This window comes from Ambystoma mexicanum, chromosome 2q, assembly GCF_040938575.1.
Source record: "Ambystoma mexicanum isolate Mex_15411 chromosome 2q, UKY_AmexF1_1, whole genome shotgun sequence".
In the NCBI taxonomy this organism is placed as follows: Eukaryota; Metazoa; Chordata; class Amphibia; order Caudata; family Ambystomatidae; genus Ambystoma; species Ambystoma mexicanum.
In genome coordinates this window covers 968,078,391-968,096,995 of record NC_090924.1, presented here as the reverse complement: position 1 = coordinate 968,096,995, position 18,605 = coordinate 968,078,391, and the positions used below count along the sequence as shown (strand labels likewise).

The 18,605-nt window shown below is 44.7% G+C and overlaps 1 protein-coding gene across 2 annotated transcripts in view; it reads left to right on the top strand.

The window, feature by feature from the left end:
* Positions 1-18,605, top strand: part of KIF15 (kinesin family member 15) — a 2,141,222-nt gene that overhangs the window by 538,430 nt on the left and 1,584,187 nt on the right. For both annotated transcript variants that reach the window (XM_069648268.1, XM_069648269.1), the window contains exons 9-10: positions 10,782-10,907; positions 11,037-11,159. In XM_069648268.1, coding sequence (XP_069504369.1) covers positions 10,782-10,907; positions 11,037-11,159 — 249 coding nt within the window. The remainder of the gene's footprint in view (positions 1-10,781; positions 10,908-11,036; positions 11,160-18,605) is intronic.

The following is an 18,605-nucleotide window of genomic DNA, read 5'->3' as shown; positions in this document are numbered from 1 at the left end:
TAGTGCCTTCAGATTTAGTGTGGGTCTTCGAAGGGCAACCGCTAATCGAACAGGCAGGCATTGTTGAAAATTCTGAAAAGTAAATATCAAGATTATTATAAAACCTTGATGATTAAAAATGTCATAAAGTAAACGAACCATACCATGCTCAATGCAAGGTTTGTTTTGGTCGCCAGAACTATACCAGTTCATGTGCGGCTAAGTATTTGCATAAGTTACAGAAATGTTTTAAATTATGTGACTAAACTCTGAACATGTGACTCGTCCCTTGAATGTTCTGTCTTGCACGAAAAGGAAACATGCTTACATTATAGACTGGACCCCCGAAGGATAAGGATGCAATTCGATGTGACACAGATGAAAATAGATCTATTGATAGCATTACAATTGAAACTCAAGTCAATAGCAAGGAGACCAATGACATAGCTCTACTGGGTACTGTAATCGCAAATAGATAGAAATGTAAAAATGACTGAAATATGACTAGGATACATGGCCTTACCTTGACCAACAAACAGTTGGATTCAGCAGGCCGAGCAGTATGTTGCAGGAGAACAGGTAGATGGCCACAGGTAGCACACTGACGAGTTTGCTCGAAGCGGTCATAGATAGCACGACGACGAGCAGATTAGCATAGATCTCAGTGCTTCTCAGGTAGAAGGTTCAGGAGTTGACTTGCAAACCACAAAGATGTTCTCTTGAGACATATCGTGGTTTATAAAGTATTAGAAACGGGGGTGTGTTTGTGAATGAATGACGTGTGTATGTCGTGGTATTATGTGGTTTGCAGGGGGGCGGCCTGCCTGGAGACACTGGGTCTGAGGAGGCCATGTGAGCGATGGCCCCTGGGCGTGGGATACCTTTTGAAGTGTACATGCTGTTTGACACCTTGGCCGTTTGCGCCCGTGATAGCCCCCCATGCCAGCGCTCATCCCCGGGTGCGAACTGCCTTTGATAGAGGGAGGTGGGATGGATGGGCCTGGGGCGTGTAGACCAGTGTGTGGGAGCGAGGGGCCAAATCCTTTACTTCTCAGTAGAAACTCGGACCAAGTGCCTCCAGTAGTGGGTTCGCCCCTTGCCCTTATGTGATAACTTTGGATGACATTCGCGTAGATGGGACCACTGAGCAGGACACGAGGGCATCCATTTTTGTACCCCCTTTCCACTCCATCTTGGTGACCAGGCCTCACTGCACAGAGCACAAAAACTCCAGAGGTATTTGCAACAGCTAATAAATGTAACACATCACTCTTCCTCTGAGATCACTGTCCTGCATGTGAACCAGCCTGAACTAAGAACATAGCTTGTTCATCTCCACAAACGTGTCCTTGCCCACGCACCCTCGCCAGTGAAAACTTACTACCATTCTGACCCTGTGTCCCTAAAAGCTATTCTCTTCATGTGCCAGACCACTGACCACGCCATGATGCCCACCTAGAAGATCCCCAACTAACATTAGACCCCTACTGCAGTATATCGTTGCCTATCAATAACAAATGCCACATACCGGAGATTCTTGTGAGCACAGACCTACACTCCAAACAGTGTATTATAGTGGTCAAGAACCTTAAGCTAAGGCCTGTATAATACAATGTTAATTGATAGTATAGATATATGTGTGACTTTTATAGAGACATAACCGACTGAAAGACTTTGAACAAGTGTTGTTTAGTGCATGCATTATTGAGAATATATTATGTTAGCTTAGATAGTGACCACCCTGCTTCACAGCGACCTGACCTTCACTCATTCGGAGCACAGATGTCTGACGTCCATCCTTGAATGGAGACACACTTGATTCATTTAAAAAATCGAAACAACCGTTGTTAAAATATATGTGGTGTTTTATTTTGTATCTTATTTTGATGACACACAAATACAAGACTTTAAACATTGTACAGGTTAGGTTGCAGCACAGCGAGAGAAAATCCCCTGTACTGACCGCTGTCACTCGGGAACGTTTCTCTTGTGGCACGAACGGCACAGGCGGGTTTCACTCTTCGAACGCGGTGTCCAAGCCTCCCTTGAAGCCATCATGTAAAGGAACGATAGGCCACCAGCCTGTACCACCTGTGAAAAGGAATGCAACAAACTGTTTTTAAATGACCAAGATAAGTTTAATAAACGTTTGTTGTCAATGACAATTCTTGTAACTAATGGCATTCTGCTCGGACAAATGCTATCTAGACACTGCACACTATTGAACGACTTTCATGCGTTACAATGATATGTATATGTAATTTTGAATATAGTAGAAGACCATGAAATAGGAGTGGCATGACAAGCAGAGTATACTTACTCGTTACTCGGATTACGAGGACGAACAGTTGCGCGAAGTTCGTGCATAAGCACCATCATTATCCTCAACACGGACCATGTGAGGCAGGCTGCCCTGAAGTCTGGCAGCTCGGTGATGCAATGCGGTTGTGGCTCGCCTTCTGAAATGTAGGCCACGCATCCCGAGTTTTCACAGCAGCAGCAGTTCTCGTCCTCGGTTGGCATTAGCTCGCATCGATTGCATGTGCACCAGGTGGAAACATCGTCCATGCGACTAGGTCCAGGCTCTTCAGCTGTTGAATCGTCCTCCCAACTGCCGTCCCAAGACCCATCGTTTTCACATGTTTCCCTTTCCATTAGTTCCTCCTCGGTATACTCTGGCTCGTACATGTAGGGCATTATTGTAGCCATTGTGTGTTAAACAAACTAAAATAATTTATAGCGGTGGTACTGGTATCTTTTCACACGGGCTACAAGCAACGAAGGTAGCTGACCAGAGCACAGAAACGAGTCACAGAATACTCAAAATAACAGAGAGGAATGGAATCGAAAATCTGCTGCTATGTGTTGTGAAACGGTCTGTTTATACTTATTGAGGAAAGAGGCGTCCTGCCATTTCCATGGCGACACGTCATTAGCTGAAGCGCAGTGAATGTTGACACGAGACGTGCTTTGGCGTTGTGAAATGGGCGGTACGCGTCTGCTGATGACAGGCTCAGGGGCGGGGGATATGATTTAGTGCCGCAAAAGCAGGTCAGCCAGGGCGATGGGGGAAATGATAGGATTATCACAAAATGACAGCTCCCTGATGCCTGTTTTCGCGTGCGTTTAATGGATGAAAACTCGGGTAAGGTCCATAGGAAATTTTTCTAAAATCGAGCGACGTAGGCTTAAAAAACACATGGCCAACCCGTAGGGGCAATAAAACCGAACCATTCCTTTAATAACCAATGCAGTGCCGTTGCAGCATTCAAAAGGAAGCGTGGCATACACCTAGTACTATGCAAGCACATGCAGAGCGCAAAATAATAAACAGATACAAAACTGAACATAAGCACCCCCCAAACCATGCCCTATCTGCAGTTCCAAGCCCACCTTGAAGCTGTGCATAGTATCCCCCACCCCCCATTAGCCGTACCCTCCCCTCCAAGCCCCATGCGCTCCTATAATTTTGGATGAACGAACACGGCCATCCCATAGTCATTCCGCTGGAATCACTCCTGCCGAAGAGTCAAACATATGGCTTGAACCAGTGCGCTTCAAGATGTCACATCCATACTGCCCTCGCTCAGCCCCCTGTAAACAGCTCTGTGCCATACAGCAGTCTCTGCCATTGCCCACTTCCGGAGATCTCCCCACCACGCATCCACACACTGGCCTCCCACAGTTTTCCAGGCCTTATGGTGTACTACCGATTTCCAGTGCCTGGCAAAAGCTTAAAATGTATGCACAAGCCAGAAATGTTGGCTTTGCCAATACTTGTATTTAAAAGGATTTCAGTGAAGGACACGCAGAGTGCTTATAAATCGAGTGGCTGAAGGGATGCCTGGAAAAACGGTGCCATTAACTCTCAGAAGACTGCTTTGAACAAACACTGACAGGCACTTTCAGCTCGCTTTAATCAAGCCCTTTCATCAGACTTCACATTGAAAGAGTTCCCATGAGGAGGTGTTTTGGGCAGGAATGGGTGGGAATGTCCATACGGATTAGTATGGCCATGGACAGGCAATGGGTGGGCACATAACCAAACACCACCTACAGGCTCTGAGTCCCTCCTCATATGTCATTCCGAGAAGGGCCTCTTTTGGTTCCCAGTCCACCCCTGTACTCCAATGCAGTAGTTTCGGCTTCTAGGTGTCGCAGGCGACACCGAATAGTCCAAACTAAAAAAGAATCCCTATTCCGTTGCTAGGAAGCCATTCTTGATGCTTAGCAGCCTCCCAGCAGTAGTCCCTCTTCTGTGTTGGGAGCGGCAGGAGATGTGGTTGCGGGTGCGGCAGGGAAAGAGGGGACCAGGGCATAGGAAAGGTGTGTGCCGGTTCAGAGGGAGCACAAACATGTGCAGGTGAAGGGGGCGCATCACCAGTGTCATTGACGGCAGTAGTGCGCAAACATTGGTAACTTGCGGGCATTCGGATCCATGGCTACACCAGCAAGTATAGCCTGGAACCAATGGATCTTGATTGGCTATCAGGATTCCAAAACTATGGGCAGGCAGCTACTTGACATTATCACCCTGGGATAGTGCCCACAATCTGGTTCCGCAGATTGTGGGCTGAAACCTATAATCTCAGCCTGCTTTCCACAGAACCCGCCGGCTGCCACCCCCGGCCCCTGCACACTCCCGTATTTATTTATTTTTAAATAAAATATCCCAACCTCCATCCCCACTTAACTGATGGCGGCGATCGCCCGCCGGTCACCATGGTCATAGAAGAGGAGCTCCGTATGGAGCACTGTTTTCTATATCCATTTTGGGTCAGTATTTTCATTAATCGAACGGGACGTGTGCGGCATCCCGTTCAATGAAAGAAAATACAATGTTTGTTAAAAAAAAAAAAAAGAGGAAAAAAAAAAGTTTTGCAGCGCCGCAGGTTAATGCTTTGGTAACCCAGAGTCCTAATGGCCTTAATATCCCGTTCCAAGGGATGGAGCCGGGATTCCTGCCCAAAGCCCTCGTTAAATGCCTTCGCTTTTCTCGCCCCGTTAACTTGGTCTACCGGGCCGATACCCCCGTGCCAGCCCTTGGAGCGGGATGTTAACGCCACATTAATGGAGATTCCATGATGCATGAGAAGAAGCTATGTACCTGTAATGTTAATAATCCACTTTTGGAATCTTTATTAAATTCATAAACCGCCAATGCCTTCTTCTCTAACGAAAAATAAACATAGGCTTATCTGTCGTTTTACTGCACTGTTGGAGCCTTGCTGCCTTAAAGTCACAGGTCTATTTATTTTGATATAGATGGCTGGCTATCTAGCCAGCTATCTGTTGCTTTATTTTTGTTGCACAGACAAAGCTTTGTTTGCAAAAAAAGTGCTTGAATAGAAGACCTTTTTTGAGAAAAAATATGAGCATCAAATATTACAATTCTTTTTGCAATGTACCCATGATATATATAACTAGGCTTTTAAGTGACCTTTCTTTTATCTAGCTGAAACAAAATGAGGTTTGAAAATAAAATGGTTAGTTAATAACAAACACTTCTAGAACATGAACAATGCAAATTCTACCAAAAAATCTACTTTTGTTCTATTTCATTGTATGTTATGTTATTTGGCATTTATTTGGCGCTCTATATATCATTGGTATGACATGAAAGCGCTTGTGGGTTGAACGCCCTCGGGGACCGAAGCCCAGGTCAGTTGAGCGAGTAGGGTATCTTAGGGTGCTTGGGTGCACTCATTATGTGCGCAGCTGATGCGATTGTCTGATGGTAGCTGCATCCTAGTATTAGCTGTGGTGGTATTGAGATCAGTTGAGTGTGTGCAGTCTGGAGGTTGGTCTCCGAGACTAGATTCTGGCTGCGCTAGGCCTGTGTAGTACGCTTATGTGTGCAGCTAAGCCGATTTCTCGTGGGTTATAGCTGCGTTCTAGCAGGATGTTGAGGTGTTCATGGAGTATTGGTCATATGTGAGCAGCTAGGCTGAAATTGATCGAGGGATGTAGCTGCACTCTATTGTGTGATGTAGAGAGTGAGCATAGTGATAGGAGAGGTGAGTCTGGAGTGGAGGTTTTATTCTTAAGAGCCCACTCTGGATTTCATTAACGCGGTTTGTGGTTGCTGTGTTTCTGAGTGACCTTATTAGTGACATAATGGTCAATTTGAGTGGTGTTATTGCTCAGCATCTCCTTGAACATTTGTCTGTAGGTTGCAAGGTCTCAGTGGCCTAAGAAGGTCTTAATCCACATTATGGAAAGAGCCTGGTTTTTAGAGCTTTGCAGAAGGCCATGTAATCATGGGTGTGTCGAATGTATGGGGGGGGGGGGGAATCGAGTTCCACAGAGTTGGGGCCAACGTTGAGAAGGTGGATCTTCCAATCCTGTCAGAATTGGAGGTTGGAATCACTAGTAAGAGGGCAGTGCTTGATCTTGGGGTTTGTGATGGGAGGTAGGGTTTTATCTTCTCTTGTATGTACGTTGGGCCAGTCTTTTGCACTGCTCAGTGGGTAATGCATAGGGTTTTGAAGGTGGCCCTTCGTCTGACAGGGAGCCAGCGGTGGAGATGTGTTCTCCTTGCCCCAGGGTGAGAAGGAGTTTGGCTGCAGCGTTTTGGGCTCTTTAGAGTTTAAGTTGGTATGCTGGTGCTCCCAGGTATAAGGAGTTTGTGTAGTCCAGTATCAACTTAACAATAGACATACCAGCAGCAAGTCTGTTGGGATAAGTGAGGTAAGGAAAAATGCATTTAAGGAGTTTGAGGTGGTAATGGGAGGATTTTGATACATTATTGATCTGACTGGAGAGGGTTAGGTTTGAATCCATAGTGCAGCCAAGGTTTTTGACTATTTTGGAAGGGGGGGCTAAGGGAAGGGGGTCATGGGAGCGGTTGCAGGAGCAGGGCAGTATTGCTGCACACCATGATTTCAGTTTTATCAAGGTTCAAAAGGAGGTGGTTACTTGTCATCCATCGGTCAATTTCACTGAGACCTGCTTCAAGCTCAGGACGCGGGTTGGTGCTTGTTTTGGAAATTCTTAGGATAATTTGGGTATCGTCGGCGTAGTTGTAACAGGAGAGGTTGTGTGTACGGATGATTCTTGGTAGAATGGTCAGATAAAGGTTGAAAAGGAGAGCAGAGAGGCAGGCGCCTTGGGGTACTCCAGTGTTCACAGTGCGAGCTGTTGACACAAAAGGGGAGAGGAAGGCGATGTGTTTCCTGTTGCTGAGGAAGGAGGCAATCCATTTGAGTGCCGAGCCACAGATTCCTAGGGAGTGGAGGTGGTCAAACAGGATTGAATGGTGAACTGTGTTAAAGGCTGCTGACCGATTAAGACGAATCAGTGCTGCGCAACCCTCAGTGTGACGCAACCTTGAGATCATCCCAGATTGAGATCAGAGTGGTTTCTGTTCCATGTGCGGGGTTGAGGAGTTTGTTGGATTCTACGAAGCAGTTGAGTTGGGAATACGCAGTCCGGTCAATGAGTTTCGCAAGGAATCTGGTGTTGGAGATTGGCCTGTAATTCTTGGGGTCGAGGGATGCCTTGTTTAGAAGCGGTTTGACATGTGCCATTTTAAAGGCTTCCAGAGGTGAGGGAGTAGTTTAGTATGGATCTTGCATGTTCTCCTGCGTAAGTAGAGGAGAATATTTATTTTGGAAGGGCAGCGGTCAAGGAGGGGATCCTGAGGGTCTGCTGCCAGGTAAATCTATGAACTCGTCTCTCGAGATGGGTTGGAAGGAGTCGAAGGTTGCCACAGTGGGCTTCGGGGCAACAGGATCAGCCGGGGTAGATTTAGGGCAGGGTGTGAGGTTGGAAGGTTTGGTGTTAAGGGTTGCCATCCTGTCAAGTGCGGTGTTGTAGAGGTGTAGCGGGAGGAAGTCGCAAAGTGTTTGTGTGGGAGTGGTCGGGAAGATTTGCAAATAGGTTTCACAAATTCGGAGATGATCTTGTGGAGTACTTTGCTGCTGCCACAGTTCAGAATTTGTTTATTGTAATAGCCTTTTTTGGCCTTTCGGATGTCGGATTTGTAATTAAGGTAGTGGAGGGTGAGCATGAATCTGCTGAGATCGGTTTTAGATGTTCGCCATTTGCGTTCAACAGTTATTTTGTTTTTTGAATGTCTTCAAGTGGGGTGTGAACCATTTGGGGGACGGTCCTTTGTGTGAGGCTGCAGGGTGCGAGGGGGTGAGAAGAATTGGTGATTCTTTAAGCCAGGAGTCAAAGGATTCAATGGTTAAAGGTCTACCACAGGACAGCAGTGCTGAGGGAAGGAGTAGCATGGCTTCGGCAAGGTCAGGGAGTACATTGACTTTATTCCAGCATTTGTGATCAAAAGTGGGGACAGGGAGAGCTGTGTGGGTACAGAAAGGGATGGCAGAGTGGACCGTTTAGATGAGCGGTTTGGGGCTGGATGTAGAGATGAGATCATAGGAGCTGAAGACAGCAGGCCCACCTGAGTGAGTTGGGCCAGTGGTATGTCGGGAGAGGTTGAGTGCATCAAGGCTGTTGACCAGAGGCTGGGTCATGGGGTTGTTGGGCATATTGAACCAGATATTGCAAACTCCCAATAGTGTAAGAATTGGGTGATTTACCTGAATGGTATCGATTGCGTCAGATTGTTGGCAAAACGTCTGTCTTATCCAGGGGGTCTGTAGATGAGTAGGAAGTTGTGGGGTAAGTGTTGATGGTAGCGAGAGTTTTACTAGAAGGGATTCAAAGGATTTGTTGCATGTCTGGGTTTCGAGAGCGACATAGAAATTAAGTTTCCAGAGGATTGCTATTCCGCCACCTGTGGAAGGTCTGTTGTGGGTGATAAGCGAGTAGCCAAGGGGGGGAGGAGGGAGGTCTTGTGCGTGACGAATTGTCGGAGAACCAGGTTTTGGTGATAAAAATGAGGTCCGATTGTCAGGATAGGAGGTCAAAGATGCTGTACCTGTTTCTTGCTACGGAGCGGGCATTGAAAAGGATGCATGTGACTTCATGTATAGATGTTTAGAATCCAGGAAGTCAAAGCAATATGGTGTATTAAATTTGTGTTGCAATAATAACCATCAAATTGACATGGACATGAAAAATTGCCTCCTTTTTTATGCGACTTATTCCAAATGGTGAGGGGTCCAGATTTCATTGCTTTGGCAACCGCGCAGAGCAATTTCTAGTCCATTCGGTGCCCAGGGCGAATCATCTACAGATCTGTAATGAAAAATGTGTCAGCCTTGCTTATGCCCTGAATAGATGATATAATTAAACCATTCACATCTGCACAGTTGTTTTTAATATATTCGTCATCCACACTCAAATTCAGAATTCCATGGTTGCTACAGATGCTAAAGGTAAAAATCTCTTGCAGGGAATTGTGTGGTCCGAAAGGTTGGGTCTTACTGACGGTGGCCAAGTTGTGCATGTTGCTTCTTCAAAGGTGTAGAGAATGGCTGGTTACATGCAAACTGCTGAGATATGGATTCCCAATGAGGTCAAATAAGCGCAGAGACGCCAATAGGATTTTGGAGCCCCAAAATCCTGAGTACGCAAGAAAAGGAGCTAAACGGGAACGAGGGCAAGAAAAGCGGCTAAACCGGAATGGATGCAACAAAAGGTGCCAAACTGGATTGGGGGGAAGGGCAGGAAAAAGGCCTAAACAGTAATGGGGGGAAAGAAAAGCTGCTAATCTGAATGGCTGCAACAAAAGGGACTGTGGAGGCAAGAAAAGCGGCCGAACGGGAAGGGGGGCAAGAAAAGCAGCCAAACAGCAATGGGGGGGCGAGGGGCAAGAAAAAGACTAAATGAGACTGGGCACAAGAAAAGGAGTTAAAGGGTGCTTGGGGCAAGAAAAGGGGTAGCGGTGTAGGTACAACGCTGATGTTTTAGGGAGGGAGCAGGAAAAAGGGGATGGTAGCACTTTGGGGGTGTGGGAAGTGCGAATATGTTACTGGAGAGCGGAGTTTGGGATAGGGAAAAAAGATGGCAACAGCGGCAGGGTTTTTGGAAGGGTGGGGACATGGGAGATAGTGAGGGGGGAGTGAGCGCTCAATGAGCACGAAGAGGTGGTAGGCAGTAGACTGCCTACCAAGCACTTTGTGTTCACTCTTCACTTAACTTAAAACTCACCATCTCCAGCTGCTGTACCCGTCCTGCCTGTAAGCATTTCTGTCCTGTCCTAGGCAATCATTGAGTTGCTGGGGCGGGACAGGAAGTCGTTTTTATTTTTTATTTTTGCCAGGCTGGGAGGGGGCGCCGCTGGCGGTGGTGCTCATGATGCAAGTCTACCCTCTTCAGGGTAGGCTTACGTCATGAGTGCCACCTCTAACATGGTGGCTGGCCGCAGTGCTGCACTCTCCAGGCCAAATGTGCCCAGGGCAGCCGCCCGCCCCAAGAAACTGGGGCTGCACCTGAACCTGAAGGACATGCAATGTAGTCTTAGATTACAAATACAAATCCCATTGCGATACATTCTCTCAACTGCCTGGCTAGGGCTACATTAAATAACTGTTTCTGATTTGTTAGGTTTTTGCTGGTGAATGACACTGGATGCAGAAGCCTACTTTCTGCGGGTGGAAGTATACACTGTTTAACAGCCACACCCCAAACGGGGGCAGAGCTAAAATGCAATCGATCAATCAGACGCACTTTTTGTTTGTTCTGTCTGCTGACTGACTCCAGATGCAATCTGACATTCATATTCTTTAGGTCTTCAGAAGAGCAACCTCTTAGTCGCACCTAAAGAAAGTCAATTTGAATATGGAGTTCTTCTGAGTTTGTATTGCAGTAAACATTGTGACGTTGCCACATATTACGAAGGACCCAGAGTTGTGTGCGCACTCATACTATTTGTTTTTGCTTTACAGGAAGCCGGTAATATAAACCGCTCATTAAGCTGCTTGGGACAAGTAATTACAGCACTGGTAGATGTGTCTAATGGAAAGCAGCGACACATTTGCTACCGAGACTCTAAACTCACATTTCTTTTGCGGGTAATGTTGTATTATTTGTTTTTTATTCAAATGTAAAGCCTGCAACGATCAAGAAAACATGATTTCTGTGATAATTCCTTTCATGACCGCAGAATAAGCCTACTCAATAGCATTTGTTTCTCTGAACAGGACTCTCTCGGTGGCAATGCCAAAACATATATCATTGCAAATGTTCACCCTGGAGCAAGATGTTTTGGCGAAACATTGTCAACCCTTCAGTTTGCACAGCGGGCAAAGCTGATCAAAAATAAGGTAACAATAATTTGCAGAAATACAAATGCCGAAGCAAATGTTTATTTGAACATGTTGAGTCTATTATATGAAGGTATTGGCACACACTGTATGCCCCCAAAACCTGCTTCAGAGCAAGTGAATACAGAGGTGTAAAGTATGCATGGTTGATATACATAAAAGCAAGTTAGAAAAGATGTTCCTTCTAGACTACTACTTTTTTGACGTCCTTCAATTAAGTGTGACCTGGTGTCAAGGTTTTCCAACTTGCAGTGACTGATCCAAAAATTACCTGTCTTGCTTAAACATTTTTTTTACTTTTGGAGATAGTTGGATGATAGAGTCGGGGTACAAGGACTTCTTTGCCATCTCATTAGGTCTTTGGTTTTCGGCTGGTTCCTGGCAGCCGCCCTCACTCCAATATCCTTTGTCAACCTCATCAAATTGAATTAAACTCTGTAGGCAGCTGGCAATCTGTAGAGGTTTGTTCTCATCATGTTGTCTGATAGCTTTATTTTGACTTCTCAAAATGTATCTAGGATTTTCGGATTAGCGTTTGTGTAATCTCTGCTGGTCAACGTAAGCAAAGGATGGAAAAGAAGAAGGCTAGTTTGTGTAGCTCATTAATTATATTTAGATGAACAATTACTTTGTGAGCGCTTTGGCTTGTGAACAGGTAGCCAGATTGCCACAACTGGTGAACTAAACCTTACCGCACCGACTGATGTATTATCAGCTCTCATTAACCAACTTAACCACAAGGCACTCAGGCGAAAAGCATGCACCCTACAACACACAAGTAACTGTGTCGCATCTTCCTGTAAGCCAATCGAATGAACAGTGCCAAAATGCCCCCTGGAAATACTGCTGCTTAATAATTATACATAAAGGCGCAAGCACAAGCGAAGAAAGCCGAAGAATGCAACCAACTACTTCATGGAACCTAAATACTCTGGGAACACTCATGCAGTACCTCCACAAAGAACCGAATCCTTTTAGGTCGTCTCGACAAAAATCTCTGTCTCACGATACCTATCCACCTACAAAGCCAACCTAAGAAGTCACTTCCACACTGGGAGAGAAGAGGTAACCTCCACCAACAGACTTAGAAATGCCCAAAGTCGAAGTGACACGCCTGAACACACCTTTTATCACCAATGACTGGTGAGATAACAGAATACTTACTCACAAAATCATATGCAGTGTGAAAGCGACTTTGTCCCTAGATGCAAATCTCAATGAAGAAACAAACAGCAAAGGTCCCTCACTCCGCCCTTAAACCAAAGTCCATGAATGGATCAAATGACAAGAGGAACCAAGGGGTAATCACCCTACTGACTTATCGCCTAATGGATAAACAAACCTGAAAACAAGAAGGTTCCATGCAATCTGATAACTGCCCGATCAATGTCAAAACATAGCACAGAGATGCATGAGTTCCTCCGCAAAGGCAGAATGGACGTGCTTTTCCTCACAGAAACCTGGCTAATTAACGACTTTGAGGTAGTTCCACATAATCCCTCCCCAGCAACTTCACTCGGGCAAGCCAACCGAACCGGAAAGAGGGGAGGAGATCTAGCTGTAGCTTACGAACAATGACTAGGAATCACAGCTGCACAATCCTTAGACATCCCAGACTGTGATTCACTCTTCCTCCTTTCATGCCACTTACCTGGCATTATTGTTCGGGGGGCCGGAGGCGGCCTTGGCGGTTCTACCCACATTGAAGTTGGCGTCCTATTCTGAGTCTGAGTGCCGTGGGAGCCGCCATGGTTGGGGATTTGCGCAGGAGGTCGTGTTGGGCTCTTTGCACATGTGTGACCCAGTAGAGTCTCCAGGTTGCCGGGACAACCTTGCATGGCGTCTTTGCACCCTCGCTTTCTTTACCGCTGCTTATAAGACAGCACTCTGCACATATCAACGCAAATTTCTCCTGTGTGCTCGCTCCTGTTTTGCCAGAGTGTTTCCCAGTTCTGTTTTTTTTTTCTCCATCCATCTGCATACTTTTCCTTCCTTTCTGAAATTCCCTTAGCTGCTTCTTTTTTTTTTTTGATGATTTAGTTTGTAAACGTTTTCATCATTTTCCTTGTGATCTGTGGATGGTAGGAGCTAATGATTTAGAATTGATCTGTGATCTTTTCTTCAGTTCCAAAATGGTGCTTAGGAAAACAGTGATTTTGTAAGTGTATTTATTATGTCCACTAAGTAGGGCGGTCCATCTTTCTTGAGTGTTCATTTGTTGTTCTGAGAGTTGGAAGAACGCTCCAAATTGTTTGCGTTGAGTAGAGAGTGCCTGACATTCCATAACGAGATGGAATATAGTTTCTGGGATGGCTTGATCCTTGCAAAATCGACAGTAGTTGTTTGTGACATCGATCTGTCTTGTTGTTGATAGGTATAAGTTTGTGGGTAGAATGTTCAGACGCACTCTTAAGAATGTTGTTCTAATGCTCTGGTCCGGAAAGCTTTGAAGGTATTGTGGTAGTTCATGGATTTTCCTGTTGTCTTTTGTGTATTGAAGATTCTGTTTGTAGACGTTCTTCGTTTGAATAGTTCTTATCCAGTCGTTCTTCAGAACTTTCATTTTTGCACGTTGTGGGCGGAGAGTTAGCTGTTCTTCTGTGATGTCTTTGTTTTCCATTTCCTTCCTCATTGAGTGTTTCCATTTTTGTAATACCGTGTTGTTGAAGGTATTAGCCTGGGCTCGAAGGATTTGGATAGCTGGGGTTTTTTGGTCGGTGAGTATTTTTCAGAAGATATCAAGTCTTTTCCATAGTACAATGGATTCAATTGACTGCGTTGCCATTTAATAGCGGATTCTTGGCATAGGATATGAGTGTGGTAAGTGGAGAATTTTACGCCAGAAAATTGTTTCAAATTTCATCCAGTTTATTGTGTGGGCGTTCAGCATTGCTTCTGTTCCATATGTTAGTATCGGGTTGTACTTCTGTCTGTAGTAGGCAATGATAGGTTTGAATGAAAACTGGCCGTATTTCCTCTGAAGTATACATCCTTGTCTTGCTAGAGTTTGTGCGGTTTGTTTGATTTTGTCAATCCATTGCTCCTCTGATTTTGATTGGTTAATTAGGACACCAAGATATTTGAAAGTTGTCACGTTTTCGATTTGGTTCCCATTGATGTTGAATCTCGTGTGTTTTTTTTTTTTTTGTGAATGATTTGGTTAAGGTCATTGTCTTGGTTTTCCCAATGTTGATCGTTAGTTCGTTTTTGTCCATATAGCTACTCGGGTCTGTCAGAGATGCTTGAAGTCCAGTGGATGTTTTGTCCAACAAAACAATATCGTCTGCATATGCCATCGCAGGGACTGGTGTAGAGTTTATTTTTGGTGGATTGGTTTTGTTGGATTTTAGGTGTTCCTCAATGTCCGCTGTGAACAGGTTGTAGAGGGTTTCTGCCAAGGGGCAGCCTTGCTTTAGGCCATTTACTGTTGAAATTGCGTTGGTGGTGGCTCCTTGTTGTGATAATCTCACTTTTATGGTGGTTTTTGAATAGAGGAGAATGATTGGTTCAAGGATGTTCGATGGACAGTTCCATGCTCTGAGTTTTGACCATAGTTTTTGGCGTGAAATGCATCGAAGGCCATCTTTAAATCAATGAATGCTGCATGTATTGTAGTGTGTGAGTCGATGGCTTCATGCTTTATTAGTTGGAGTAGTATGAGATTAAGATTTGTTCCGACGTTGGCTGTGAAACCCGTTTGCCTTAATGAGAATTTGTTGTTTTCGAGTGCCCAAGCAGTTAGTTGTTGCAGAAGTATTGAGGCGAATAGCTTCCCAAGCGGGTCTAGTAAGGCAATTGGGCGAAAATGTTGTGGTTCTTCTCTTGGTCCTTGCTTATGAATTGCAAGAATTATTGCCGACCTCCAAGAGTTTGGTATTCGGTTGAGTGTGTTTACCAAAGTTGTGATATGGCACATGAAGTTCTCCCAGGCAGGCGGGTCTTGCTTGATGACAGCATTAGACAGTCCGTCAGGGCCAGCCGCTCTAGACGTGTTCAGGTTCTTGATGAGCTGCAAGAAGTCTTCAAATTCTGCATTTACATGCCGTTTCAGTTTGTGTGCATTTGGATTTGCGGTTGCGTTTTTCGTGCTCCATAAATGGTTGAAAAATGCGTAATCCAAATTTCCTGTGGAACATTTGCTGTCAGTTTGTGCTGTTTTTGCAGGTTGTCGTTCAGCAAGTTCCAGAGCTCTCGTATTGTGGGTCTGGTGCAGTTTCATTATGTTTTCTGCATCTGCTTGTTGGATGATTTTCTGTTGTGATTTTCTCCAGTTTGCGTATTTCTGTTTCAGATTTTTGATCTGTTTCTTGTTTTCTGCAGATGTTGTTTTCTTTAAACGTCGTATTGATCGATTTTAAGCATTTTTTCCTATCGGCTATTTCATGGCTGTATGTATGGCGATGATCTATGTGTGGGCGGTTTTTGAGAGTTTGCCGGAAAGGGAGTAGAATACACTCATAGTTCAGTTTCTCGGAATCTGTTAGAGTGGCATCATGGAGTTTCTTCGGTAAGTTTGCCATGGCTGATTGTGGAATCCTTAGTCTTGATGTTGTGCCGTCGAGTTCCACAGAGACTGTTAGTACTGGTTCACTTTGCTGAGTTATTGGCCCGGAGTGGACAGTGAGTAGGTTGTGGTTACTTTTATCAGTTATAATCGTTTGTGCGATTATGACAGATTCATGTAGGTTGTATGATAGGAATATGTAATCAATGATTGCGTTTGATGATCCTCTAATCCAGGTTGGCGTGTAGTTGTTCCTTGCATGGTTCAGAAGGATGCGATTGCGATTTGTAATTTCGTTCATCTAGTTCTTTGCTTTTGGAGCAAGATGTGACTGAGTTCGGAGGGATCCATTTTGGTTGTATAGCTTGATATTCAGGTCCCCACAGATTATTATTTCTGGTAGCTGGTTTGTCACAGCCTTGTCGATTGCCAAGAACACGCAACCCATTAATACTTCTGTTGATATTGCTGTAGGGTTCCAATATAGATTTAAGATTATAACTGTTGTGCCGTTTTTTTTTTCATCGTGTGAGTTGATCTTGGTGCACATTAGTTTTATTAATTGGATACATGGATTGATGTTTTCAGTGCTCATTACTGTACAGTAGGGATTTATCTTGATTAGGATCAAGTGCCCTGATGCTGGTCTTCCCTGTATTTCTGACAATGGCCGGGTTGAGAAAGGTGAGGAAGCCATCACAGGCTGGAGGTTCGCTGAGCCAAGTTTCCTGAAAGCATATGATTTGGTATTGTTCAAGGTCTTTGGATGGATTTGTGAAGAGATGCGAGTTTCCTCTGGTGTTCCACGAGCAAAGTGACCACGTGTATCCCAGGTTTGTTGATTGTTATGAGCGGGAGATCATTGAGTCTTCTAAAAATGTGGTTCCTGTGAATGAGGTTTCCGAATTATAGGTTCTTCCGATCGGTCTTTCATCTCTGCATGATTTTTGTGTTTGTGGTGATCGGCTCCACTTTCTGTCGGCTCCGGTGTGATCAGCAGCGCAGTTGGTCGTTTGTGGTCTCGATTGATGTTGCCCGTTGTAGTCTCTGTCCAAAGTGTCTCTGTATTTCTGTTTAGTAGGTATTCTTGTGGTTGTGGCAGCCCAGCAGGTGAAGCCAAGTTTTTGTAGCTGGGCACAACTTGATAATATCAGTTCCTGGTTGTTTGGGTCCGCCAGCTCTGACAATCTTATCTAAGTTTAGGTCATCTTTGAATATTGTGAAGTCAATGTCTTTTGATGCAATTTTCTTCATTTGCGGTATTGCTCCAAAAAGGCGTAGAACATATTTCTGTTTAGAATTGGAGGCTCCAATCTGTTAGTTTCGTTTTCAATGTGAATTTCGTAAATTTCATTTTGTCGTAGCGGATTGACAAATGATGGAAAGATGAAGCTGTGTTCAGTGCGATCATGTAGACTTGTCATGAGTGACTCCGATGAGATTTGGTCGTAGGTTTCATGTGTTATTTCATCCGTTGTGTCTGAGATTTCCTCTATAGCGAGGTCTGAGATTTCTTCTTGGTTATTAGTTGTTCATTTTCCAAAGGATATTCATCAATTATTATGAAGCTCACATGGCTTGTTGGTTGGCTTGGTGGCAGTAAATTGTCTAGTAATTGGTCTTCATGGGTAGATAAATTAAGTAGTTCTTCATCGATGGATGGTTCAGCTGGGGGTCTTCGTGGCACTTGAGGCTGGGGCCAGATTTCAGGGTTTTGCTTTTCCTGGTTTTCGGTGGTTGGTTTCACGGTTCTTAGGAAAGCCCGTTTTGTCGTTTTTTGTTGGTTTTGGATTGTGTAGGTTTTGGGTTCTTTGAGTTTTTTTCTTTTGTGAAGATTTGGTATGCTTCAGTGGGGTTCTTATTTGCTTGTTTAGGTTCCATAGCATCCGATTTTGAAGTGGTGATGTTTCCGGCTGTTTCATTCAGCACGTGATGTTCATGGGTCGTGGTGGCGACAATTCGTTGTTGGAGTAGATTGTCGGCAGGGAAGGTTGGTATTCCTTCTTGAGTAGGTATGTTGGGTTGCGGGACTAATTGCTGTTGATGGTGTGCTTTAAGCAACTGTAAGAGCTCTGTTAGCTTTTTCTCTTGACGATCCCCTCTTGCTATTTCGGCTAATCTTTGTTGCCAACGATGTGATTCATCCGCTTCAACGGTCAAGCGGGATTCGAGTGACGAGACAAAGTTCTCCATGTATATTTGTTTCGAGTGTATCATAGCCAGGAGAGTTGCTTGTTCTTTGATGCTGTCTTTCATATTTTCATGTAGTTTGAGGAAGGGAATCATCGCTTGAGAAAGTATTGCTATGAGCATGTTTTGTAAATCTATCATCGTTGTCGGAATTCTCGGGTTGTTGTTTTCTTCAGGGTGATCGTCTTTTGGTGTGGTATTGGTGTTTTTGTCTTGTAGAGTGATTGGTTTCAAGTTCTTTGTTGAAGGATCTGGCGTGTAGTAGGAGTCGTCTGAATCGTAATTAAAGCGTGTTGGGAAGGTTTGTCAGTATAGTCGGATTGAGGTTCTGTTTTCACAGGTCATTTTTGGGTATCGTGTGTGATACACGGAGTCGATGTTAATTGGAGTTGATGTATTTCTGGTCGGTTGCCAAAAATGTCCTTTCTTTTTTCAATGCTTGTCATTATTGACTCAATTTCAGTAATGTCCATTGATAATCTTGCTGCTTTCGTTTTTATTTTGATTCCATCAGCGTCTGAAGGTTGTGCAAGTTTGATGGAGTTGTGAGTTTGTAGCCACGCCAATTTTGCTAGCCTTGCTTTTTCTTTCTTTGTTTGTTGGGATGACGCCCATTGTGGTTTTTGAGGATGTAGGTCCTCTCGGAGTTCACTTGGTTGGTGTATTGGGGTGTCTTTGCCAGGAATGTGGTTTGATTGGTCTTTTGTTGTCAAGTTGTTGGTGGCTTCTTGTGTTACGGGGCTAGGTGTGGA